The 26,848-nt window shown below is 48.3% G+C and overlaps 1 protein-coding gene across 6 annotated transcripts in view; it reads right to left on the bottom strand.

Moving 5' to 3' along the window:
• The window catches only part of CROCC (ciliary rootlet coiled-coil, rootletin), an 83,479-nt gene that overhangs the window by 29,150 nt on the left and 27,481 nt on the right, over positions 1 to 26,848 (bottom strand). For all 6 annotated transcript variants that reach the window (XM_081202872.1, XM_081202869.1, XM_081202870.1 and 3 more), the window contains 11 exons: positions 26,370 to 26,466; positions 18,430 to 18,534; positions 17,372 to 17,593; positions 15,315 to 15,514; positions 13,807 to 13,989; positions 12,672 to 12,816; positions 10,325 to 10,471; positions 8,079 to 8,309; positions 4,842 to 5,035; positions 2,697 to 2,824; positions 1,274 to 1,443 (listed from right to left, as the gene is read on the bottom strand). In XM_081202872.1, coding sequence (XP_081058998.1) covers positions 1,274 to 1,443; positions 2,697 to 2,824; positions 4,842 to 5,035; positions 8,079 to 8,309; positions 10,325 to 10,471; positions 12,672 to 12,816; positions 13,807 to 13,989; positions 15,315 to 15,514; positions 17,372 to 17,593; positions 18,430 to 18,534; positions 26,370 to 26,466 — 1,822 coding nt within the window. The remainder of the gene's footprint in view (positions 1 to 1,273; positions 1,444 to 2,696; positions 2,825 to 4,841; positions 5,036 to 8,078; positions 8,310 to 10,324; positions 10,472 to 12,671; positions 12,817 to 13,806; positions 13,990 to 15,314; positions 15,515 to 17,371; positions 17,594 to 18,429; positions 18,535 to 26,369; positions 26,467 to 26,848) is intronic.

The following is a 26,848-nucleotide window of genomic DNA, read 5'->3' as shown; positions in this document are numbered from 1 at the left end:
GGCTAAAAAGAACCACTCCTTGTCAATCAACCGAAAGCTCTCATACCAGGCGAGTGAGTGCTTGGCACAAGATTGATTCCAGGGCGATATCGGGGTTTTCGACATCGCGAAATATTTCCAGGTTTAAAAATTACGAAACCAGTATCACGATTTGGACTTCAAACCAGTTTTGGACAATATATTGACATATCGGCCCGCCCTACCCTGCAGTATTATTATTATTATTGTTGTTGTTGTTGTTGTTATTGTTATTATTGTTATTAGAATTTATATACCACCCTATACCCGGAGGTCTCAGGGCGGTTCACAAAAAAGGATCACAGTATATAAAATAAAAATAAAAACAATAACCCAATAACAAAAAGACCCACATTTTAAAAGGGTATAGGATGTTGATCAGGTCAACCAAAGGCCTGGTTAAAAAGGAACGTTTTTGCCTGGTGCCTAAAGGTGTGTAATGAAGGCGCCAGGCGAACCGCCCTGGAGAGAGCATTCCACAGACAGGGAGCCACTGCAGAGAAGGCCCCGTTCTCATGTTGCCACCCTCCAGAGACTTCTCAAGGAGGAGGCACATGAAGGAGGGACCAAAAGATAGGAAATGAAAACCCGTAAGGTTAATGGAATTTAATTTTAACCAAACCAAAAAAAAAAAAACCTAAAAATTGAGGGAAGCAGGGAACATGTGACAGGCAAGCATGTTAACATGCTGTGGTGAAAGCTGAGCAGGAAAAAGAGGCTTCTCCCTCATAGTTGGGGGTCACCCAATGAGGTGGGTGGGCAGAGGATATTTATTTATTTATTTATTTATTCTATTTATATCCCGCCCTCCCTGGCCAAGACAGGGCAGCTAACATCAGGTATAAAAACAATTGATTAAAATACAACTTAAGAACAAGATTAAAATGCTACTTAAAATGCAGCCTCATTTCAGAACTGTTTCAGGCAACACGGTGCCCCTGGCTTTTAAAAAGGGTCAGACAGATTCCTGGAGGGGAAGGATTGAGTCACCTGCCAACGTCAGAGCAGCTGCGCGTGCTTAACAGCTTAGGGACAGCGAGAGCCAGCAAAGAGCAAATGGCCTGCATGTCAAGGGATCTGGCCGGCACCTTTGTATCCATTCCTGCGAGCCCCACCAACATCTGGGGCCTTCTGCAGTCCAGGCTCCTCACTCCTCTGCAGTTCTGTCCCCCGAGGGCAGCGTGTTACCTGAGGAACAGAGCGGTCCTGGACCCAGCCCTCTGCACCTGATCGGGGGGGGGGGGGCGGCACGTACTTTCTCCCTCTGGAGACGGTCCACGTCCTCCTCGTGATCCGCCTGCGCACTCCTCAAGGCGGCCTGGGTCTCCTGCTCTGTCTGAATGAGCTTCTGGGCTGCCAGGTCCTTGTCTCGCTCTAGTCGGCTCACCTCGGCCTCCATCTCCTTGTGGACGGCCGCCAGCTCCGCTGGGGCAGGACAGATGGACAGAGGTCAAGACAGCAAAGGGGATAAATAATAATAATAATAATAATAATAATAATAATAATAATAATAATAATAATAATAATAATAATAATTTATTTATACCCCGCCCATCTGGCTGGGTTTCCCCAGCCACTCTGGGCAGCTTCCAACAGAACACTAAAATACAATAACCTATTCAACATTAAAAGCTTCCCTAAACAGGGCTGCCTTCAGAAGTCGCCTAAAAGTTTGGTAGTTGTTTTTCTCTTTGACATCTGGTAGGAGGGCGTTCCACAGGGCAGGTGCCACTACCGAGAAGGCCCTCTGCCTGGTTCCCTATAACTTGGCTTCTCGCAGCGAGGGAACCGCCAGAAGGCCCTCGGCACTGGACCTCAGTGTCCGGGCAGGACGATGGGGGTGGAGACGCTCCTTCAGGTATACTGGGCCGAGGCCGTTTAGGGCTTTAAAGATCAGCACCAACACTTTGAATTGTGCTCGGAAATGTACTGGGAGCCAGTGTAGGTCTTTCAAGACCGGTGTTATACGGTCTCGGTGGCCACTCCCAGTCACCAGTCTAGCTGCCGCATTCTGGATTAGTTGCAGTTTCCGGGTCACCTTCAAAGGTAGCCCCACGTAGAGCGCATTGCAGTAGTCCAAGTGGGAGATAACCAGAGCATGCACCACTCTGGCGAGACAGTCCGCAGGCAGGGAGGGTCTCAGCCTGTGTACGAGATGGAGCTGATAAACAGCTGCCCTGGACACAGATTTGACCTGCGCCTCCATGGACAGCTGTGAGTCCAGAATGACTCCCAGGCTGCGCACCTGGTCCTTCAGGGGCACAGTAACCCCATTCAGGACCAGGGAGTCCTCCACACCCGCCTGCCTCCTGTCCCCCAAAACCTTGTATGGAGCGAGGAGGGGCGTTTATCTGAAGAGGGGCTTGATTGGGGGCAAGGACAGCCCAGCGGGCACCACTGCATGCAAGGGGGCGTGGCTAGGCTTGAGAGGGCGGCGGCTTAGCAGCCGAAAGCCCCGCCTCTGTTGGGAGAAAGCCCCGCCCCTTCTAAAGAACAGGAAAGCAAGGAGGGTCCCAGGTGCATTCGAAGGAGGCAGGCACACAGCTTAAAAGCAGGTACATCTGCCGGCGAAGTCGGATAATAAAAACCTCCATCTGCACTCCCACACCCAGTCACTGAAGGGAAAGAGACGGGGGTGGCACAAGAGGACCCAAAGGAAGACCTTCCTCCCAGGATACCTTGCAAGGCTTCCTTCGCATGGAGCAAGCCCTGCCTCTCGGCTTCCAGCTGCTCCTTCCGGGTCTCCAGCTGGGCGAGGTGTTGCTGGATCTCAAAGAGGGTCGTCTCCAAGGCGTCTTTTTCAGACCTGGGCAGAAGGGGAGAGGGGGGACGACAGAAGGACTGTATTATCATTCCCCCCATCTTTTGTCGTTTTCGTCTTTGCTCATCAGCCATCTTGCATCTATTCTGCCTGGTAGGCTCTGTCTGCATCCTCTTTCGGGGCTTAGGCCAGAAATCCCAGCTGGGTCAGTGAGGAGACGTGTCTGTGTGCATCAAGGTGGAGATGCAAAGCTGAGAAAAGGAAAGCAGCTGAGCAGAAGATGCCTCTCTGCTGGGGCAAAGGCTCTGCCTCCCTGCAGCCTCCCCTGCCCCAGCCTGTTTGCAAACACTGTGTGAGGTGGCTACCATCTTCCAGCAACCTCAGGGGGGACAGAAGTGTTGGGATACTGCCAGGGAGACAAAGTCCATCATGGCCCCAAGCCGTCTGCCGGACGATCCATCGATCTCCCGTAGGCACGCAGTATCAGCAATTAGTGACATGAGTTTCCTGAAATATCTTGCCACATTCCAGAGCTCATGCACACTCTATCAGCAGATAATACACAGCAAAAGTCGCACTCGGGAGAGCATTATTTACAAGTTTTATTCAGCGTTGATCAGAACAAAGAAAGACATGACTGCCTGCGTCAGTGTCTCCAGACAGAGAGAAAACGAAAGCAATAGAAAACATAAACTTCCTGTGAACAGGAAATACGCAGACTCTGTGACTCACAGCCTGCTCCCTTTTAAGGTGGAACGGAAACATCCTAACAAGAAGAATCAGCCGGACAACTGTTGTGGTTCTGGACAGTTGAGAGTTAACACTCCCATGAGGTGTTCTTATTAAGTGGGTGCACTGCCCATATAATCCGGGCATTTTCCTTTGAGCTGAGCTCTCTCTGGGCTGCAGAGTGTCTGAGAATGTGAGAGAGTTACCATATTTTTCACTCTATAAGACGCACCTGACCACAAGACACACCTAGTTTTTAGAGGGGAAATGCAAGAAAAAAAATTCTTTAAATGGAGCGCCGAGCAGAGCCTGTATGCATCTCAGGTTCTGCTCAGCGTTCCCTTTCACGAGCCGCGTGGAGTGTGTGTGCGGCGCTTGCACACACTTGTTCTAGCTTCTGGCTTAGTGGGCTTTTGCGGGAGGTGGTAGAAGGGACAGAGCGCAGCTAAGCCAGAAGCTAGAACAGCGAGAGGGAGCGCAGCGCAGCGATCCCTCTCGCTGTTCTGGCTTCTGGGATAGCTGCGCAGCCTGCATTCGCTCCATAAGACGCAGACACATTTCCCCTTACTTTTTAGGAGGGGAAAAGTGCATCTTATAGAGCGAAAAATACGGTAGTTTCATTTTGTTAGCGGGAGAACGCTGCAAGCATGCAGCTTGATTCTGTAGGTTTTCTTTTGTTTCTGTATGCTTCTAAATAAACAGTTGATAGAATAGGGCTGAGTTATTGAAGACACCACATTGACACAGACAAAGCCATTTTTTGCTGCGTATAAACTCTGCTAACGTCCGACAACTGAGAAGAGAGCAGTGTGGGCGCCATAGAAGTGTCAGAGTGCTCGTAAACAGACTAATTGCAGTGCCGATGCAGCAGACCTGTGGGTCAAAGGATTTACAACCCACAAACTTCACCAACAACACGCTGCCCCTCCCTGCCAGCCCCATAACAAAGCCCCAGGCTAGGAGGCAGGAGGGCTATGTTTTAAATCTCCACGCTTCCACGGAGCTCATTGGGCGACCTTGAGCTGGTCGCTGCAACTCTCAGCCTTATGGGGCTGTTGCAAAGAGGAAACGGGACAGTGAACTGTGTTTGAGCTCCTTGGAGGAATGGTGGGACGCAAATGGAAGAAATAAATCAGAATAAATAATAATAGGTGCTAAAGTGGGGGCACACACGCACATGAATTGATTTTAGAATGTATTTCAATTAATTGATTGTGATTTTATGTAAATTGTGTTATTTTTATTGTTCTTAGCCGCTCTGAGCCCAGCTTCAGCTGGGGAGGGCGGGATATAAATAAATTATTATTATTATTATTATTATTATTATACATACCTGAGGCCAGAGATCTCCTCTGCCAGGCCCCGGTTCTCTCGCTCCGAGGCTGCCAGCTGCACCACCAAGCTGGCTTTTTCCTTCATCAGTGACTCCTTCTCCTTGGCTGCCCGCAGAGATGCTTCACTGTGGCGTTCTAGCTCCCTTCGCACCTGCCCCAGCTCCTCTCCCGTGGCACTCCTGTGGCGGGAAAGCTGAGCGGGAGAGAAAGAGAGGGAGGGAAATGCTGTATAGATGGTATATAACACCAGTACAGATAGCAAAAATGTACAAAACCGGCTCAAATACTTGTTGGAAATGTAAAGAAAAGGAAGGGACCTTTTATCATATGTGGTGGGAGTGTAGAGAAGTTAAAAAAAATGGGAAATGATATATAATGAATTGAAAAAAATGTTTAAAATGACGTTTGTAAAAAAAACCCAGAAGCATTTTTGTTAGGGATTGTAGGACAAGACCTGCCAAGGAAAACAAAGAATTTATTCATGTATGCTACAACAGCGGCAAGAGTCTTGATAGCACAAGGATGGAAGAATGAGGAAACCCTGACGAAAGAACAGTGGCAAGAGAGATTGATGAATTATGCAGAACTGGCCAAATTGACTTACAAGTTGCGAGACAAGGACAACTGTGACTTCAAGGAGGAATGGGTACTTTTTACAAACTATCTAAAAAGACAACAAAATGAACTGGACTCCTTGGCAGAATTTGAATAAACATACACAAATTTATTGGTTGATAACATGATGGATAGATATGTAAGGATATGTACAATTTTATAATATGCAGAGAAAATATGTGAAGAGAAATCAGGCAGAGGAGCTGAGGGAAGTCCTCGGGGGGCGGGGAAGGGGGGGGAAACAATGTATGTGATTATAGGGTTTGATAATTTGTTATGTGGAAATTGATCAATAACAAATATTTAATGGGGGGAAAAGAAAGAGAGGGAGAAAAGGAAGGAGGGAGGGGCAGCTTAGACACCACTTAGATGCCCCCTTGGCTGTTGTGGTCCCTCTCTGTTCCCCCAGCCCCTCCACCCAGCAGGGCTAAAGCAAGAGCCTGGTGTTGACGATGCCAACCTCAGCCCTGCAACAAAAACCATTCAGCCACTGCCAGCTCAGCAGATCCCAGATTTGGCTGCGAATATTAGAAAACATTAGCTTTGCAAGCTCTGTGTTATGAAGACCTGAGCGACACAGCTTCTGCAAAGGTCTGCTCCCGAGATCTCAGTTGTGAGCTCTCTCGCAACTGAAGATTACATTCTCGTGAGCTGCCCTGAGATCATGTGATGGGAGGAATATAAGTACAGTGGTGCCCCGCAAGACGAATGCCTCGCAAGACGGAAAACTCGCTAGACAAAAGAGTTTTCCGTTTTGGAGGTGCTTCGCAAAATGAATCTCCTATGGGCTTGCTTCGCAAGACGACAATGTCTTGCAAGTTCCTGCTGGTTTTTTTTCCTCCCCCCCCCCTTTTTCTAAGCCGCTAAGCCGCTTATCAGCTGATCCGATCAGCAGATAAGCCGCTAAAAGCTGCTAATAGCGCTAATAGCGCTAAGTCACTTATCAGCTGATCCAATCAGCAGATAAGCTGCTAATAGCTGCTAATAGCGCTAAGCCGCTTATCAGCTGATCCGATGAGCAGATAAGCCGCTAAAAGCTGCTAATAGCGCTAAGCCGCTTATCAGCTGATCCGATCAGCAGATAAGCCGTTAAAACTGCTAATAGCGCTAAGCCGCTTATCAGCTGATCCGATCAGCAGATAAACCGCTAAAAGCCTCTAAAAGCCGCTAATAGCGCTAATAGCGCTAATCCTTCAATGGGCTTGCTTCGCAAGACGAAAAAACCGCTAGACGAAGAGAATCACAGAACGGATTCTTTTCGTCTTGCGAGGCACCACTGTATAGTAAATCACCACCATCATCAAAGTGGTGGAGGTCTGTGAGGAATGACCAGCAACTCAAACATCGCAATGATCAACTAGCTTGCACTAAGTAGCTGTGTCCTGTCTTGCAGGACAATCTGCTTTGAGCTTTAGAAAAGTGAATTGCAGACAGAGCAGCAGCAGGAGGATGACGAAGAAGAAGTTTGGATTTGATATCCTGCTTTCTCACTACCCGAAGGAGTCTCAAAGCGGCTAACATTCTCCTTTCCCTTCCTCCCCCACAACGAACACTCTATGAGATGAGTGAGGCTGAGACTTCAGAGAAGTGTGACTAGCCCAAGGTCACCCAGCAGCTACATGTGGAGGAGCGGGGAATCGAACCCGGTTCACCAGGTTACGAGACTACCGCTCTTGACTGTTATAAGAATTTTAAGGTCTCAAATATAGAATAAATATTCACAAACGCACACATATCTAAGTATATGAACCAGGTGTCTGAAACAGTATAGGAGAGCAATCCTGAAGCCATTTTGACTCTCCCAGTGACCTCAAATATTCCTCTGCAGGAAGGGAGGCAAATGGGGAAAGCTTCCCCATTGTCTTTTTGCTTACAAATCCTGTCTTGAGGGTGCAGTTGTGTATGAATAGGGTGAGCCTGTGACTTGGATTCAGGAACTGAAGTATTAACCATGACAGAAGAATGGCCAGGATGCCCAGGTAATGCAATCAGCAACCATTATCAGGTGTCCTGGCAGACAGGATTTCTGTTGTAGACTGCCTCCTTCTGCGAGGTATGTATGATGTATCTGGGGGTGGTCTTGGGCTACAGGTTGGGCAATTTCAAAAGTCTATATAAGGGCTTGCGCACCATTGTTCTGGGTTCCTCCTCCCTCCTGCGTCTGGTGAGTGAAGACCCTGTTGCAACAGTTGGATAAAGATCAGGCTTACTAGCTGCTTTGCTTCTCAGTATCCTCTGGTTATATACTGCCAGTGTGGTGTAGTGGTTAAGAACGATGGACTCGTAATCTGGGGAACCGGGTTTGATTCCCCGCTCCTCCACATGCAGCTGCTGGGTGACCTTGGGCCAGTCACACTTCTTTAAAGTCTCTCAGCCCCACTCACCTCACAGAGTGTTTGTTGTGGGGGAGGAAGGGAAAGGAGAATGTTAGCTGCTTTGAGACCTCTTAAAGGGAGTGAAAGGCGGGATATCAAATCCAAACTCTTCTTCTTCTTCTCTGTTATTTCATCCTACCAATAGGCAACCCACTTAAGGATTCTATACAGGCTCTTGGATAAGGGAAAGGGAGCAGTTTTTTTTCTCCTAACAGGACAAAGGCTGCCTGCCAGTGCTGCCCTCACCTGTCCCAGCTGCTCCTGGAGCTGCCCTCTCTCCTTTTGCAGGATCAGCACCTCCTGCTCCAGCGTCGCCCGGCTCTGCTCCACAGCCTGCAGGGAGTGGCCCAATCCGTGGCGCTCTGTGTCCAGGTCCAGCTTCTCCTGCTCCAGCCGCACCAACTCGTCCCGGATCGTGGCTTTCTCCTGCTCCACTTCCTGCTTCTTCCCCAAGAGAGAAGACTTCTCTTCTTCTAGCTGAGCCCAGAAGGGTGGGGAGGGAGAAAGCGGGAGGATGGCAGTGAGGGTTACTCAGCACACAGGATGCTGAGCAGGGAGAAAGCTGTTCTGTCTTCCCCCCCCCCAAAAAAAAACAACCACACACGTATATACACAATAGGACACCTCTCACAGAAAGTTGTTTTGCCATCGTTGGCATGACTGTATACTTTGGAAAAGCCAAAAACACACACACACCCGTTTATAATAGATTTAATTCACACAGAAATGGAAAATGTATGTGTAGTATCGAAGTTTTGAAATGGAAAACGGCTAAATGTGCATTGCTGAAGGGTTGCTAACATTGGGTGTTTTCCAGCATTGTTTTCTAAAGGACTCTGAGCTCCTTAATGAGGTAATGAATAACCGCTGATTGTTTTGGAGAGTGAAACTTTAATCATGTGATAAAGGTATTGAGTTGCAAATTCGCCATCTTGAAAGCTTGGCGGATGTTCAAGTTTCTCTGAACTATGCGTGCCAATGTCTCTCCAAGAGCTGCATTAGCCTAAGGCAGGCATAGGCACACTCGGCCCTCCAGATGTTTTGGGACTACAATTCCCATCATCCCTGACCACTGGTCCTGTTAGCTAGGGATCATGGGAGTTGTAGTCCCAACATCTGGAGGGCCGAGTTTGCCTATGCCTGGCCTAACGCCAACTGAGGCTTGGATGGGGGAAGAGACACAGTTTGGATTTTTGAAATCTTTTATTTCTAAGAAGACGCTGAGCCTGTGCTGGACAGAACAAGATAATGTATGGATTTTTTTTGGATGTATCTTTGATGCTTATGTTGTTTTTAAAAGAGTTCAGCAAGCAAAAGTTTGAATAATAATTTCATGCGCCCAGACAATGATTCCTTCCAAAAGGAGTCAGTTCTTACGCTTCCAGTCGCTTCAAATTGCGCAATATTAATACCTGCAACATCTGCTGTCCCAAATAATTATGGGCAAAGCAGTGCTGGACCTGGTGCCCAAGCTGGAAGGAGGTACCGTATTTTTCGCTCCATAAGATGCACTTTTTTCTTCCTGAAAAGTAAGGGGAAATGTCTGTGCGTCTTATGGAGCGAATGCATGGTCCCTGGAGCCGAATTGCCCAAGGGCGAAAAGCAGATCATGCTTTTTTTAAAAAAAAAAAAAAAAAAGAGGGAAGTGGGTGTTGAAACAAAGCCACTGATCGGCAAGCGATCGGGAGGGAGATAAGGGACGCTAGCAATAAAGGAGGCTGCCTGGGAGGGGGGAGGTAAAGACAGAAAACTTGCATGGAGAGGAGACAGGAATACTAAAGCAAGGAGAGAAATTAGAAGAAAAGGAAGAGCAAAAAACTGCTCCAGCTAAGGAAAAGACACTAAGGCAAACAAGAGGGAAGGGGGGTGTTGAAAGGAAGCAGCTGATCGATAAGCGATCGGGAAGGAGATAAGGGACGCTAGCGATAAAAGGAGGCTGCCTGGGAGGGGGGAGGTAAAAGCCCATGGATCCTCAGGATTTTTGCATTGGGTCACCCCAAATTCACCATCAGATCACATAGCATGTCCTACAGCCTGCACCAAAAAAATCACGCATCCACTGTTGCGTGGGGCCTCAGTGGTGCAAAAACATGGTTACAAAGCACGGATCAACATGGACCCTCAGGATTTTTGCATTGGGCTACTGCAAACTCACTGTCAAATCACATGTCTGTGGCCACAGCATGAACCACAAAAATCATACATCCACTGTTTCGTTCAGAATATTTTTTTTCTTGTTTTCCTCCTCTAAAAACTAGGTGCGTCTTATGGTCAGGTGTGTCTTATGGAGCGAAAAATACGGCACTTCCTGAGCAGAAACTGTTTTTCCTGCCTCATGGACAAAGACCTCCAGACATTCTCCCACTCCCTGACAAACCCTACACTCTGACACCTCCTTCTGGCACAAATCCTTCAGATGTGGATGTTCTTGGCTTGCAGACAATACAAGACACACTTCTCTCTCTGCAGCCACTAGCCCCCCTCCCTCTTACCTGGATGATTATCCGGTTGAGCTCCATCTTATCCTGTGCCAGCCCCTCGTTGAGGGCACTCATCTTGGAGAGCGAGTCGCGCAGGGAGGACTCCTCCGACTTCAGGCGGCTCAAGGCCAGCTCCAGCTCAGCCCGGCTCGCCTCGGCCTGGGACAGGAAAAGAAAGGAGGTGCAAAAGAGCCTGTGACCCCAGGTGCCAAACCTAGGCCCCTGCAAGAAGCAAGAGCCATCCCACAAAGGCCTGGCGCCTCAGGTTCCATATGAACCTCCTTGGACCCTGAGATCATCTTCTGAGACCCTCCTTCGTGTGCCTCCTCCTAGAGAGGTCCAGAGGGTGGCAACACGAGAACGGGGCCTTCTCTGCAGTGGCTCCCCGTCTGTGGAATGCTCTCCCCAGGGAAGTTTGCCTGGCGCCTTCATTATACACCTTAAGGTGACAGGCAAAAATGTTCCTTTTTAACCAGGCCTTTGGTTGATCTGATTGACACCCTATGCACTTTTAAAATGTGGGTCTTTTGGGGGGGAGGGTGTTATTGGGTTATTGTTCTAATTTTGATTTTATATATTGTGATCTTTTCTGTGAACCGCCCTGAGACCTCCAGGTATAGGGCGGTACAGAGATTCAGTAAATAATAATAATACAGTGGTGCCTCGCAAGACGAAAAGAATCCGTTCTGTGATTCTCTTCGTCTAGCAGTTTTTTCGTCTTGCGAAGCAAGCCCATTGACGGATTAGCGAATTAGCGCTATTAGCGGCTTTTAGCGGCTTATCAGATCAGCTGATAAGCGGCTTAGAAAAAGGGGGGAAAGGGGAAAAACCCCACAGGAACTCGCAAGACATTGTCGTCTTGCGAAGCAAGCCCATAGGAGATTCGTTTTGCGAAGCACCTCCAAAACAGAAAACTCTTTCGTCTAGCGAGTTTTCCGTCTTGCGAGGCATTCGTCTTGCGGGGCACCACTGTAATAATATATATATTTTTTAATACACCTGCTTGCTGGGACTAGAGCAAAGCAAGCTGCCAAGACAGGCTGAAGGCTGCCTGTGGCCTAATCCTACAGGACCCACCTTATGGTCTCAAGCAAGCATGATGGTGTGCATGCTCTGGATCCCTAAACATAGGCATGAGGGCAGCCTTAGCCTCATTGATTGCACTTCTTGTTTTGGACGTACTGAAAGGCACCTGGGTGGGCTGCCAAATTTTATTTATTTATTTAATTTGTATACAGCCCTCTATACCTGCAGGTCTCAGGGCCGTTACAACATAAAATCAGAATATACAAACGCAAAATACATAATAAAAAGAAAAGCAAAAGCATCCCAATAACACACACACACACACACACACACACACACACACACACCCTGCAGCCTTCCCCTAACATTTTTTTTTACAAGGTAATAATCCTAAATAAATAAGAATAAAAAAGTGGGTGCACACCCCAAGACCATTCCATTGTAACTATCCAGCCTCCAAAACTTCAATGCCTCTTGCGATGGTTTGACCCCTTTCTGTTTTAACAGTACAAATTCTACAAACACCTTCCATATCTCCTTGAAATCATTTCTCCTGCATATTCCCCATCTTAACGGTAAAGGTACCCCTGACCATTAGGACCAGTCATGACCAACTCTAGGGTTGCGGCGCTCATCTTCCTTTATTGGCCAAGGGAGCCGGCGTACAGCTTCCGGGTCAGGTGGCCAGCATGACTAAGCCGCTTCTGGCGAACCAGAGCAGCGCACGGAAACGCCATTTACCTTCCCGCCGGAGTGGTACCTATTTATCTACTTGCACTTTGACGTGCTTTCCAACTGCTAGGTTGGCAGGAGCAGGGACCAAGCAACAGGAGCTCACCCCATTGCGGGGATTCGAACCGCCAACCTTCTGATCGGCAAGTCCTAAGCTCTGCGGTTTAACCCACAGCACCACCCACGTCCCCATCTTACCTTAATGTTAATTCATCATTAATAGCTATATCCCACACTTCTTTATGCTATCCTTCCATTTTATATTCTGCTTGCCCCTTCCACTTCCTAGCTATCATAATTCGTGCAGCTGTCAATAAATTTGTGAGCAAGTCCTTCCTAGCCAACGAACCTTCCGCCCCAGGCATCCCCAACCTTCGGCCCTCCAGATGTTCTGGACTACAATTCCCATCATCCCTGACCACTGGTCCTGTTAGCTAGGGATCATGGGAGTTGTAGGCCAAAACATCTGGAGGGCCGCAGGTTGGGGATGCCTGTTCCACCCCATCGTAAATTGATAATAATGCTACCTCTGGACCCCCAACACATTTCAGAAGGGCATTGGGTGTGCAAGTCTCTCCCTCCCCAGCAGCTGCCTCCTTGCCTTGGACAGGGCTTCATCCCCCTCGGCCTTCTCATGCTGAGAGACCTCCTTCTCTAGAAGGGCTTTGCTCAGGGCTTCCTTCACCAGCACAAGCTCCTTCTTCAGGCTGGACTTCTTTGCTTCCAGCTGCTCCAGCTGCTTGCGACTGGGAGACAGAAGAGGGGAGAAACTGAAATTGAAATACTTTATTGTCACTTGTACAACTTGTATACAGTGAGATTACACGAGCACCCCCCACTCAGCTCTCTAAGTCTTAATTCCCCTCGTTTACTGATGCACACCCACCAAACCCAAAAGTCAGTTGCCCTGTTGTTATCTTTTCATTCAGCAGCCTAACAGCTCACGGATAGAAGCTGTTCTTTACCCTGTTGGTGTGACTAATCGTGCTTCTATATCTTCTGCCTAAGGGCAGGAGATCAAGAAAGTGCCGGCCAGGGTGTGAATCACCCCTGAGAATTGTCCTCACTCTTCTGAGGCAAGGTTCTTCCACTATTTCATCCAGCGGATTCACGGGACAGCCCATAATATCTTGTGCTGTATTCGCCACCCTCTGTAGACACTTCCTATCAGTTGATGTCAAACCAGCGTACCACACTGTGATGCAGTATGAAAGGACACTTTCTATTGTTGACCGGTAGAAGGAGATCATCAAACGCTGATTGACATCGTTCTTCCGCAATACTCCAAGGAGATGGAGTCTCTGTTGGGCTTTCTTAACCACCTGGGTTGTACTGATTTTCCAAGTAAGATCTTCTCTGAGATAAACTCCTAGGAATTTAAAGGAAGAGACTCTCTCCACACAGCCCTCCCCGATGTACAGCGAGGCTAGTTTTCTCTTCCTCCGAAAGTCCAACACCATCTCCTTTGTCTTGCTGATATTAAGGTGCAAGTTGTTCCCTAGGCACCACATGATTCCTGGGCAGACAACATTCAACGTTTTTGCAGAGTCCGCTGCTTTTGACTTGGTGTTTTGAAGGAAGCTCCATACCTTCCCAGCATGCCTCTGTGCCACTGCAAGATGTCCCCCAACCCTAGTGCCAGAGAACTGGACCTGAGACCACATCAGCTTCAGTCCCTCTCGAAGAAAGGGGACACCCACCCCCAAGAAAAAAATCTCACCAATCTCCCACTTTACCTCCGCTCAATTTCCTTCCGAGCCCTTTCCTGGTCCTTTAAGATGTCCTCTTTCTCCTCTTCCAGGCCATCACGCTGTCGCTGAAGGTCGATGTTAGCCAGCTGCAGTTTCTCCTTTTCCAGATGGAGGACCTCCAGCTTCTGCTGCAACAGCTGAAGGTTCTTTTCCAGGTTCGTCTTCTCGCTGGAGAGGAAAAAGGAGGGGACACTACAGCACGGCGAGGACAGTAAGGGAGCAGAGGACAGCGCTCATTCCATCAACTTCCCACAACAGCCGTTGAGCCTGTTCCGTCCCAGTGCATTCACAACCATGAGCATCTCTCTCTCTCTTGAGAAGAGGGGGAGTCCAATGGGCAAGTGGACAGACATCTGTTAAGGGCAATAAGTTTAAAATAACCAAAAAGAAAAAAGAAAAGAAGGTAATATAAGGTTAGCCTAAATTTAACTACCCATTGTGTGTTTTGGTTGTTCTGCACAATCTGTCGACTTGAGGGAACTGGAAACCAGGGTCCCAACAATCGTAGTAGCCTTCTCTGCTGAACTGTGTTTATTGGTGCTTAGGTCATTTTAGACATCAGGGAAGTATTTAATGTGTGACATCTTCGTGTGTTTTTGGTCTTTTAAGTCAGATGGGCAGGGTATAAATTATTATTATTATTATTATTATTATTATTATTATTATTATTATTATTATTATTAGGAAAGGGATGTGAATTGGAAATAACTGGGAAAACAATGCAGCAAAAAGAGGCGGAGTAAAAGGTAAAGGGACCCCGGACCATTAGGTCCAGTCGTGGTGCAACTGGGGTTGCGGCGCTCATCTCGCTTTATTGGCCGAGGGAGCCGGCGTACAGCTTCCGGGTCATGTGGCCAGCATGACTAAGCCACTTCTGGCGAACCAGAGCAGCGCATGGAAATGCCGTTTACCTTCCTGCCTGAGTGGTACCTATTTATCTACTTGCACTTTGAGGGGCATTCGAACTGCTAGGTTGGCAGGAGCAGGGACCGAGCAACTGGAGCTCACCCCGTCGTGGGGATTCGAACCGCCGACCTTCTGATTGGCAAGTCCTAGGCTCTGTGGTTTAACCCACAGCGCCATCCACGTCCCCCCAAGAGGCGGAGTACAAGAAGCCAATTTTTGGAAATGCTGGGGTCAGTAACTCTCCTTCAGGTATCCAGGGCCAAGGCCAGGTGAGGGACCCCCCGCTCCAACAGCACAGTGCTGAATTACTCCTCCAGACTGGAAAGAAGGCAGCCCAGAGCGCTGACTCACACAGAGACACACAAGCCTCCTCTGGATACAGGTTGTTCTGCCCCCCTCTGTGCAGAGGGGGGTTCAGTCTTTATATGCCAACATACACACAAGCCCTTTCAGCGGAGGCTGCTGGGAAGGAGACACAGCCAGGGCAGGAACTCAGACAGAGAAGCAGTGGGGAAATTTCACAAAGGCATGCCTTGCCTTCCTGGTGCTCCTTGCTTCCTTCCAGAGGGCAATTTGAGGTGCCTCACCTGCCCAGCAGTTCCGCGGATGACCGAAAGCGGTTGGCATCGTGAGCCGCGTCCTCCTTGGCTTGCGACAGCCTGTCCAAGTCCCCCTTCAGCTGCAGGATCTTCTGCTCCAGGGAACGGCGCTCGTTGTCACTCTCTGCCAACTGCCTCTTCAGGGACGACACAAGGTCCTGCGCAGCCTCGTATTTTCCCCGGAGGTCCTGGGTGTAAAAAGTAAAAGCCAGCAGCAACGTCAGGCTCAGGAACAGACCGGCAGGTAGCAAAGCCCACACCCAGATGAGGAAAAGGAGAACTCTGATCGCTGGGGTTGTTACCACTGTATTTCTCTCCCAGAGAGCAGCTCACAGCACAGCAAACCACCATAAATGAAGCAGTTAAAGGATGTCTAAAATGACCTAAGCACCAACAATCACAGTTCAGCAGAGAAGGATACTACAATTGTTGGGACTCTGGTTTCCAGTTTCCTCAAGTCGACAGATTGTGCAGAACAACCAAAACGCACAATGGGTAGTAAATTTAGGCTAGCAAGGAGGGCTTACTTGTCGGCCTTGCATTCTGGTTGCACATGTTTTGTGTACATGTTTACTTTCTCTATCTATTGTTGTCTTGTACAATTCTATGGAAGCCTCCTGAGAATCTCTCTTTCTGACTGTCTTTCCCAAAGGTAAGGCCCCTGGACGGTTAAGTCCAGTCAAAGGCGACTCTGGGGTTGCGGCGCTCATCTCACTTTCAGGCTGAGGGAGCCAGTGTTTGTCCACAGACAGCTTTCCAGGTCATGCGGCCAGCATGACTAAACCACTTCTGGCACAATGGAACACCGTGAGGGAAACCAGAGCACACAGAAATGCCATTTACCTTCACACCACAGTGGTACCTATTTATCTACTTGCACTGGTGTGCTTTCAAATTGTTAGGTTGGCAGGAGCTGGGACAGAGCAATGGGAGCTCACCCCATCACGGGGATTGAGCTGCCGACCTTCTGAGAGGCAAGCCCAAGAGGCTCAGTGGTTTAGACCACAGTGCCACCCATGTCCCCTGTGTCTTTCCAAAAACCAGGCTATTAGCCCCCCCCACACACATCATGGCAGGTGATGAGGCTGCCAACTAAGTCTGCAAAACCAGAGGTGAGAAGCCGGATGCCATTTGGAAAACAGGTGTCCCTGATCCGGGTGACAAGAATCAAAATAAGTTATGGAAAACGAGACCAATTGAGGACATTTGCACGGTCTAGACAGGGAAGAAGCCCAGTTTGTATTCCTGCTCTCACACAGGGAGAGTGAGCGATGTCTTTTTGGGGGTGGCCTCTCCCATTGCAGTTTAGGGACTCCTCTCTCCCCTTCCCGCCCCCAATCTTGAGTGTCAGTCAGTCAAGCTTATTGCTTATAGACAAAGGCTGCTGCAATGTATACAATGTCATTCAATAAAATATATACTAGTTTGACACAAAAACTTAAAACATTTACATTGTCCAAACATGACCTAATCTGAACAAAGCTATGGAAACTCCTCAATATATAAATTGAAACATTAGACAATGAAATTTATAAGCTAAAATCACTGTGGGGCCTCTAATATATTAAAAGTAATATTAAACAATAAAAGACAATTATGTACAAAGTTTAGCGAGAAAGATACAGCTTGGTGTAGATGGGGTCAAATAAATACATCTCCTTTGCAGTTGATAGCTATCTCGGCTATATAATATTTTTCTAATTTTCCTGGCGGCAGTTGCAAAAAGTGCTACACGCCAGGCCACATACTTATCAATGTCTGCAAGGAGATATAGAATCATGGCCCAATCTTAAGTGAGACAAACACTGTTTAGGGAAGCTTTTCAATGTTCAGTGTTTTATTATGCTTTTATATATGTTGCAAGCGGCCCAGAGAGGCTGCGGCAAAATTATTATTATTATCCTCTCCTGCGCTCCCTTCCATGAAGTGGGCCTGCTCAGGATTTTGGAATAGGCCTTCTTCCCCCAAAGTGCCCCACCTGCCTCCCTGGCCTTTGGGGTGATTGGGGCTGTGGGGTGGGAATCGGACGCCCCCTCCTCCCTCACCTGAAGCTGCAGCTGGCGCTTCTGCAGGGCCGACTGCACCACCACCAGCGTGGAGTCAGGAAAGATGGGGGACAGGCTGCGGCGGTGGGGGGAGGAACGGCGCAGCGGGGAGGGCGTCCGGAAGCTGGAGGACAAGCCCCGCAGACTGAGCCCGGTGGCGTCACTGTCTGAGGTGTCCGTGGCCGGGAGGTGGATGGCACTGTCCGCATCGGAGATCACGGCCTACAGGGAGAACAAAAATAAAAGCTCACAGTGGGACCAGGCAGAAGTGCCCCCTTGGCTGCATACCTGTATACCTGAAGGAGCGTCTCCACCCCCATCATCCAGCCTGGACACTGAGATCCAGCACCGAGGGCTTTCTGGCGGTTCCCTCCCTGCGAGAAGTGAGGTTACAGGGAACCAGGCAGAGGGTCTTCTCAGTAGTGGCGCCTGCCCTGTGGAACCCCCTCCCAGCAAATGTCAAGGCAATAAATAACTAGTAAAGGTAAAGGGACCCCTGACCATTAGGTCCAGTCGTGACTGACTCTGGGGTTGCGGCTCTCATCTTGCTTTATTGGCCAAGGGAGCCGGCGTACAGCTTCCGGGTCAGGTGGCCAGCATCACTAAGCTGCTTCTGGCGAAACAGAGCAGCGCACGGAAACACTGTTTACCTTCCCGCCAAAGTGGTACCTCTTTATCTACTTGCCCTTTGACATGCTTTCGAACTGCTAGGTTGGCAGGAGCAGGGACCAAGCAACGGGAGCTCACCTTGTCGTGGGGATTCGAACCGCCAGCCTTCTGATTGGCAAGTCCTAGGCTCTGTGGTTTAACCCACAGCACCACCCGCGTCCCTAATAAACAACTATTTTACTTTTAAAAGACACCTGAACTTCCTGTTTAGGGAAGTTTTTAATGTCTGACACTGTATTGCTTTTGATACTTGGCTGGAAGCCACCCAGAGTGGCTGGGGAGACCCAGTCAGATGGGCGGGGTATAAATAATAAATTATTATTATTATTATTATTACATCCCAGCTTCAAAATAGATGAGCCAGACAGTGGGGGTCCTCTGCCCTGTACCTGAGCGAGGTCGCGCAGGGTCTGCTGCAGCAACTCAGATTCTGTCCGCAGGGCTTCCACCTCCTCGGCCTCGGCCGCAGCCTGTTCCTGGGCATGGGAGGCTTCCTGGAACCAGACATGGGGCAGGACGATCAGCAAAGCAAGAGGGGCTCTCTAACAGGTTCTGGCTGCTGGGCATTTGCAGGCAGGCAGCTTGGAAGGAACTCAGAGGAACAGAGGATCCACGAAGAAATAAAGAAAATACTAAGAATATCATATAGTAAAAGGCGAGAGGCATTCCTTTTAGGAATTTTAAATGATGATATTCCGAAAGACAAAACTAATTTTTACTTATACGCGACGTCTGCAGCAAGAATCCTGGTGGCTAAGTACTGGAAAGGGAATCAGTTACCCACTAGGGGAGAGTGGTTATGTAAGCTTTCAGAATATTTAGAATTAGCCAAATTGAAAGACATAATAAAACAAAAACAAAAAAGTGAAGTAAAAAAAAGAATGGGAGTGCCTAAATGAATACCTTAAAAGTCAAGGTTCGAGGATAGAAATCTGGCTGAGTCTGGAATAAGCTTGTGAAGTGAAATGGAAATGAAAGGGACATCGGTATTCAGACCAGGAATGTAAAAATCAGGCAGCAAAGTTTCTTAAAGAAAAAGTTTTTATTTGGATTTTTGTCCGACAAAAAGCAAATAGGGTGCATTCAGGAAAATGAAGAATGCCCGCCCCCCCTTTGGGGCAGTCAACTTATATATCTTTCTGCAAAGCACAGTTCAGCCCCTTGGCATCCCTTTAGCCAATGATTGACAATTTCCTATGGTCATTGATACATATTCATTAAAGCTCAACCAATGAATAAATTTGGTGTGTCCTTTTGGTTCCAAGTTGCCTATTCCACTAGGTGGCGCTACTGGCTTATAAACTAATTAACCTGTTTACTAGTTCCAGGAACTGCCCCTGAGCAGGTGTTTACTGGAAACGCGTCCTGTGGTTTTGACAGTTTCTCTCTCAGAGTTATATCTGGATTTAGGTGGTTAGCTACGTCCTGCTACTTGCCTTTGTCAGGGGTCGTTTCTCAGAAATGGCTTAACCTCAGGTGCAAGCTACCCTAACCACATCCTTGCAAGCTTGCATGCTTGCTGCCTCTGCAAAAGGTGGCAAAGTGACAAACATGAGAAAGAGAAATAGTCTTTAGCTCTCTAAAATGGCTTCAGAGGTTCTTAGCCTGGCTCTCTATTGGTCATCCTGACCTTCACCCCTGCATTCCCCCCTTTCCATCACGAAAATGCTGACCGGTCACGGTTCTCCATTTTCGCTTGATGGACCTATAGGTGCAACATCATAGAGAGCCAGGATATAGGTACGTGTTGCTGCATTAACTGAGCGGCTTACCATTTGGCGTACAATCTGAATAAGGCAAGGCAAAAAGCATGATAAGAGTAATATGGTAACGAAGAGAAGTAAAATCACAAGCAAAATCTCTTTTAACCATGACCAACCTGGGAGCTAAGAACTAATTCAACTACATACACTGGGGAGACCTGCACCATCTAGACTAATTTTGTGGTACAAATCAGCCTGTAACACTCATACCTGTTCAGGCTCTTAGCTACAGCTGTTGTCATATTCAGGAAGGTGTTTTCCTTCCACCCTGTGGCCATTTGAGAGGTGAGAACCATCAGGAGGCAGGGTATGATCCACATCCTGATTCGAGGAATGTTCGGTGCCCCAGAACAAAGAACTGTACCACGAACACAGAAATACCACAAAAAGGGTAATACCACAAGCCAAAGGGATGGTGGCCCACGAAGGCCAGGTCATGGGGCCTCTAACTCCTGGCCCTGCTACGGCGTGAACAGCGTCTACCCACAAAACGTTCCCACTCTACACAGGGAAAAGTGGCCGCCTGGCACTGATACACTGTTAGGCCTCGGGAGCTATAGGGATGGCAATAGACTCTGTAAAGTTCAAAGGCTGGTCCTACTGGGTAGCGGTCACCTACGTGGTCTCTGACCAGGGCCTATGGAGGCTGAAGCCTGGGGTGGCAACCATTATGCAGCCACAAGAATACCCTACCACATTCAAGGGTATTAGATGTGGAGTTACCAGGCCCAGTAGTTCAGGCAGTATTCTGGGATTTTTTTGGGAGGCTCGAGCCACCACGACAACCACAGGTGGGGCTGCAGGATTTACTGGCACTTGTTCAGCAATTTCAATGTGCACCTGGTTCAGGCTCCCTCCCCTGCAATATTTGCATTAAGATAGGCTCCGTCCCATGCAACACCTGGATTAAGATTAGGACCTGGTCTACCAGATGGGGTTGGTACAGTGCTCTACCTCCCGATTGACAGTTGGTTACCCCCCCCCCACAACAGCAAGAGCGGTCCAGAACTCGATAGATTTCGACTGTCTCTGCAACTTCCCGTAGGAGCAGTACCCATGTGCGCTGGACAGTGGTGTGGAAGAGAAGCCACAGTGGGGTAGTGGGATGTTTCAATACGGCAACCTCATCAAACCCCTGTTCCCAATAGCCAATGAGCACGCCATTTCTTACCACTGGCAAGACGAACCAGTCGTAGCAGAGGTCCGCAGGCCAATAGGGTTGGTATGGCTCAGTGGGGTCAGGACAATAGGACATAGAGCAAAAAGGGCAGTAGGACATAGAGCAAATCAATACAGAACATAATAGAGAAAAGGGGAAAGTCCTTGTGAAAGTCCTTGTGATGATCAGTCGCAGGATCTCGTTGCCCGTGGCCTAACGCGTTTCCGGTAGCGTCAGACACAAGGTGATGATCAGACGCGTGTGATGCACCCAGGGAGTCACGTCGGCTACTCTCACCGCAGTTGGGATGGAGAGGAGGACGGTATATGGGCCTCGCCACTTAGGGATGAGGGGGTTGCGCTTCCACACTGTCACCCGGCTGGAACTGGTGGACCGCTCAGCGAGACTGCACGGTGTAGGCTCGAGGTAGTACCTGGAAAGGGAAGCAAACACACACGGGGACAGGAATTGCACTTGTTCCTGAGTGATGTGATCTCCCACCCGCCCCAAACTGGCGGGGATGTCTCGGACGAAAGGGGTTGGCCTGCCATACAAAAGTTCAAAGGGTGATAGTCTCAGTCTCTTGGTTGGAGTGTAGTCCTGACTCCTGGGTCAGCTTGGCCAAGTGGGTCTTCAAGGTGCGATTCATACGCTCAGGTTTTCCCGAACTCTGGGGTCTGTAGGCTGTGTGTAGCCTCCAGTTTATCTGCAGCGCCTTGCACACTTCTTGCACAACTTTATCAATGAAGGCAGGGCCATTGTCACTGCCAATACTTCTGGGGAGGCCAAATCGGGGTATGAGTTCATGTAACAGTTTCTTGGATACTTCACGAGGTATCTCTGTTCTAGTGGGGTATGCCTCTGTCCAGCCCGTCAGGGTGAAGACAAACACAAGCAGGTATTTGATACCCCTAGCTGGAGGCAATTCAGTGAAGTCCACAATCAGGCTTTCCATAGGGGTAAAGCCCACGTGTTGTACACCCGGTGGGGGGAGGTGGCCTTGTCTGGGGGTGTTCTTGGCGCACAGGACACACCTCTGGGATATAGCAGCAACTAGTTGAGAAAGGTTAGTGATATAGAAAAGTCTCCCAAGGTGTGCTCTGGCAGCTGGACCCCCTAGATGAGTGGACTCGTGGTAATTCTTCACAATCACGGTAGCCAGATGTTGGGGCACAAAAACACGGTTTTCTGGTAGACGGAACCATCCCTCCTGGAGTGTTGCTCCTTCCTGGCGTGCCCACTGTTGCTCCTCCGGTGTGTAGCATGGTTCCACATCGTCTGGAGTGAGTTGTGGGATGAGGGCTGCGTTGAGTGCTGGTGGAGGTTTCAAAGCTGCTTCACGAGCTGCGTTGTCTGCCTTCCGGTTGCCCCTAGTGTCCATGTCCCGGCCTCTCCCATGGGCTTTGCAGTGCATCACGGCAATCTCTTCGGGACCCCATACTGCTTCCAGTAACGTCTCAACTTCTGGACATGCAGGGCAATGCCTTTTGCTGTTGGACTTCGCCTCAAAACACAAACAACTCTTGGAGACTTTGGCTTTCTTAGAGCTCTTGGAACGGCTTGCCTGGCTTGCACCCCCACTTCTGGGTGCTCTGCTGCCTGAGGAACAACTTATTGAAGCGTAGAAACAGCTTCCCAAAACAGCCTCAGCCCCCTCTGGGCTTGGTACTTTTTCTGGGCATCCTCTAGCCCCCTCTGGGCTTTCTGGGCGTCCCACAGCCCCTTCTGGTCTGGCTGCCACTGTGGCCTGACATGCTGTCTTCAGTGGCTGCCACGCTACCCAGGGCTTCCTCCCTTGGAGTATTGCCAACAGCCAAGAATCAACGCTGGCCCTTAAAATGACTAGGACCCTTTGGTCTCTCTAGAACATCAGGCACGTCTGCTTCACAAACTTCCACTGCGCCTGTAGACTCCTCAATGGGTTGGGCAAAGCCTGTTTCAGTCTGTGTACCCCTTATATTCCATAAGGGTGAGAACCAAATGGGGCACATTCACATGCATCTCCTGGCCAAACATGAACTTGTCTGCTTCTTCCACTAGTGTGGCGGTGGCAGTGACAGGCCACAGACAGGGTGGCCAGCCTTTCACTGTGGAATCTAATTGCTTGATAGTCTCAAAGGCTTCTTGTTGGGCCGGTCCCCACTCAAAGGGGTCACTTTCCCTTCCTCTGGTAACTTCATTTAGAGGTTTTGCTAAAATACTGAAGCCTTGGATCAGGATTCTGCAAAAGCCTGCTGCTCCACAACTTTAAACTTGTCTTTTAGGGATATCCCAATCTCTGCCTTTTTTGCAGTGACCTTTTGACAATTTCTAGATGGTCAGTATGTTCAGCAAGTTGTCTGGATAAATTAGCCAAAATCTTCATCCCCCCTTTTTTTTTGCATTTTGTAAAGTGAGCTGGTTGTGTGAATCTTTCACTGATTTCAGCTCATTCACAAAACTTTGTTCTTTGTTTTTCTTTTAATTTTAGTAACTTGTTCAAGTTCTCCTTTACAGAGATATGTTCATCGACCTGGGATTTAAAATGGTCTGTTTCCTCCTTACATTCTATTTCTGTTTCTTGCAATTTTTAGCTGATTTACTTATTTGTTCTTTAAGCAATTTAATTTGTGAGTCACACTCCATGAGTTTGTTGTTTTAAGTAACATCACAAGTATTGATTGTAGAATGAAGATCTTTAACTGTTTGGCTAGTCTCTTTGTTTTGCCTAACAAATTCTTCATTCTCTTTTGTTTTACTAGCGTTTTTAATTTTTTTTTTTCTCAGCCAGTTATGATTTTATTGCACTTAACTGTTCAGAAAGTTCTGAAAGCTTTCTGCCTCCACTGTTCACACCTTTGGTTTGTAGATCTTTCAGTAACTGGACTTCCCTTTCAGCCTTAGACAACACTATTTCCCTGTCTTGCATTTCATCCTCTTTGCACTTGATCTGACATTTCAGAATATTAATCTGCTCAGAATACACATTTGTATTTGAAATAATAGCAGAAATTTCTTTGTCTTTCTCAGCTAAAACCTCTCTGAGGTTGTCAAATTCTCTTCCATACCTCTGGAGGTCTTGAATTAGTTGAGACCTCTCTTCTAAATGACTTGTGTTTAATCTATTAAGTCCTTCATTTGTCTGTTCAAGATCCTGTTACATTAATTCTATAGCAGCATCCTGTTTCATGCTCTTTTCTTTTATTTTCCTCTGTTAATGCAGTAATAACTGCTTACTGTTCTGTACACTCTTCTCCATAAACACTGCACTTCTTCTGGACATCTTCCCTCTCCAAAACCTGACATGAGGGAGTGACTTTGCAATGTTCAGTCCTGCATTTCTTCAACCAGGGGGGGTGATTGTCATCTACCACCTTCAGCCAGTTGTCTATATAGGGAATCTGGTCAGGATGTCCCCCCTGGTCTATGCTGATTTTGGTCCTTCCTTGAAGTTGTTTAACATACATTGAACGGGAATTACTGGACCTTTCAAGCCTTTCAAGCCTCCCCCCTCCCATTTTCAGTATGGCCCTGTACAGCGTCCCCACACCAAACACTCACACATTCATTTCGCAACTTTTCTCACCCAGGTGCGGTCGCCCGACTGGGAAATGGAGTAATTGTTGCTACGACCCCAGGGGAATGCCCCGGGGTAACACACATACATGCACAAAATGCCTCTCTCGTTGGACGCTTGCACGACACACTAACCACCCTGTGCCCTCCCTTTTTCTCCTTCCTAATACCAAAGCGTGGGTGGTTGTCAGCAGTCAACCCTTCTACTTAATGCCACTATCCACGCTGGAGATGTGATCAGTATCTCCCTTCTCCTTAATTAAAAGGAGGATTTCCTATCCCCTCAGGGGTTATTGCCATGTACTCACCCCAGCCGGCTTTTCTCTGTCCTGTCCTCCCAACCTCGGCTCTTCAAATCCGTTGTCCTCTGTCCCAGGATACAGCAAGAGGGTCAAGTTGCCTTCTGCCCCCCTCCGAAGAAAAGGTTCGGTGTGCACGTGGAAGCCAGGAGGTCTGTTGACCCTCCCCTGTCTCTGCCCAGAGGGCAAGGGAGCTGCCTCCTGGTCTCTGAGGACACTTAAAGTCCTTCTGATCCGAGTCACTTTTGGCACCAGAAATGAAAGGGACATCGGTATTCAGACCAGGAATGTAAAAATCAGGCAGCAAAGTTTCTTAAAGAAAAAGTTTTTATTTGGATTTTTGTCCGACAAAAAGCAAATAGGGTGCATTCAGGAAAATGAAGAATGCCCGCCCCCCCTTTGGGGCAGTCAACTTATATATCTTTCTGCAAAGCACAGTTCAGCCCCTTGGCATCCCTTTAGCCAATGATTGACAATTTCCTATGGTCATTGATACATATTCATTAAAGCTCAACCAATGAATAAATTTGGTGTGTCCTTTTGGTTCCAAGTTGCCTATTCCACTAGGTGGCGCTACTGGCTTATAAACTAATTAACCTGTTTACTAGTTCCAGGAACTGCCCCTGAGCAGGTGTTTACTGGAAACGCGTCCTGTGGTTTTGACAGTTTCTCTCTCAGAGTTATATCTGGATTTAGGTGGTTAGCTACGTCCTGCTACTTGCCTTTGTCAGGGGTCGTTTCTCAGAAATGGCTTAACCTCAGGTGCAAGCTACCCTAACCACATCCTTGCAAGCTTGCATGCTTGCTGCCTCTGCAAAAGGTGGCAAAGTGACAAACATGAGAAAGAGAAATAGTCTTTAGCTCTCTAAAATGGCTTCAGAGGTTCTTAGCCTGGCTCTCTATTGGTCATCCTGACCTTCACCCCTGCAATAAGAAAGAGGGGTTTATATCTAGATGTTAGGATAGAGATGATAAGGAAAACAGGAAGACACAATGAGAGATAAAGGAGGTGCTGTGGGACTGGTAGAAGTCAATGTTTGTTGTTCTTTTTAGTGTTTATATTATTAACTTGTAAGATATGGATTTGCTTTTTTTGTTTTTTGAATGTTGGTTTTTGTGTTTTCTTTCCCCCTTATCTCCCCAATCTCTCAACAAATGCAACTGATTTGTAAAAACGTTACATGGAAAAAATATATATACGAGAGAGACATTGCACACACTTTTGTAAATCAAGAAAAACATACATACATACATACATACATACATACATACATACATACATAAATAAATAAAGGGAATATTGGAGCACAGAAAGCAGGAGGAAGACAAAGGTTGGATGAAAGCAACAGAGTCCCAGGCTCAAGTGGGACAGGAAGGGGAGGGGGGGACACATGCCAGCCTGGGGGGGGGCAGAACCAGGGGGGGCCGCGGCACCAAGAGTGGAGAGACCCCTTAGGGCCACACGGCCCCTGCCAGAGAAGATGCCTGGCGAGCTTCTTCTTCTTGAGGGCCACCCAATCCTCCCCCTCCCAAACCCAGCTGCCTCCTCTCACCAAACTCTCCAGCTTCTGGGTCAACGCCTCAATTGCCTTGGTCTTCTCTGCGTTCTGGCCTTTCAAGCGCTCCAGGCTGGACGTGACTTCGTTGATCCTGGAGGGCAAGGGAAGAGAAAGCCTTGGTGGTCAGTTCTGGGCCGGTGGGGGCGCTTGGGGGTCCTTTCTGGCCTTGCGGGGGCGGCGGAGAGCTTTGGAAGTAGTCCTCTTGCAGGCAAAGCAGATGGGCCCTGCGCCTGAGCCAAGCTCCTCAGCAGAAACCCCACATGCAAAGAGTGAGGAACATTTCAAAGGGGGGGGGGCAGGCCATAGCTCAGTGGTTGAAAGACATCTGAAGCCAGCCCTGTATCAGAAAGGTTTTATTTTATTGTGTTTTTAGGTGTTAGAAGCTGCCCAGAGTAGCTGGGGAAGCCCAGCCAGATTGGCGGGGTATAAACAATATATATAAGGTAAAGGTACCCCTGTCCGTTCGGGCCAGT

Source organism: Podarcis bocagei (genome assembly GCF_964188305.1).
Source record: "Podarcis bocagei genome assembly, chromosome: 7".
NCBI lineage: Eukaryota > Metazoa > Chordata > Lepidosauria > Squamata > Lacertidae > Podarcis > Podarcis bocagei.
Note: the sequence above shows the minus strand (reverse complement) of the source record. Positions and strands in the feature narration are given on the sequence as shown.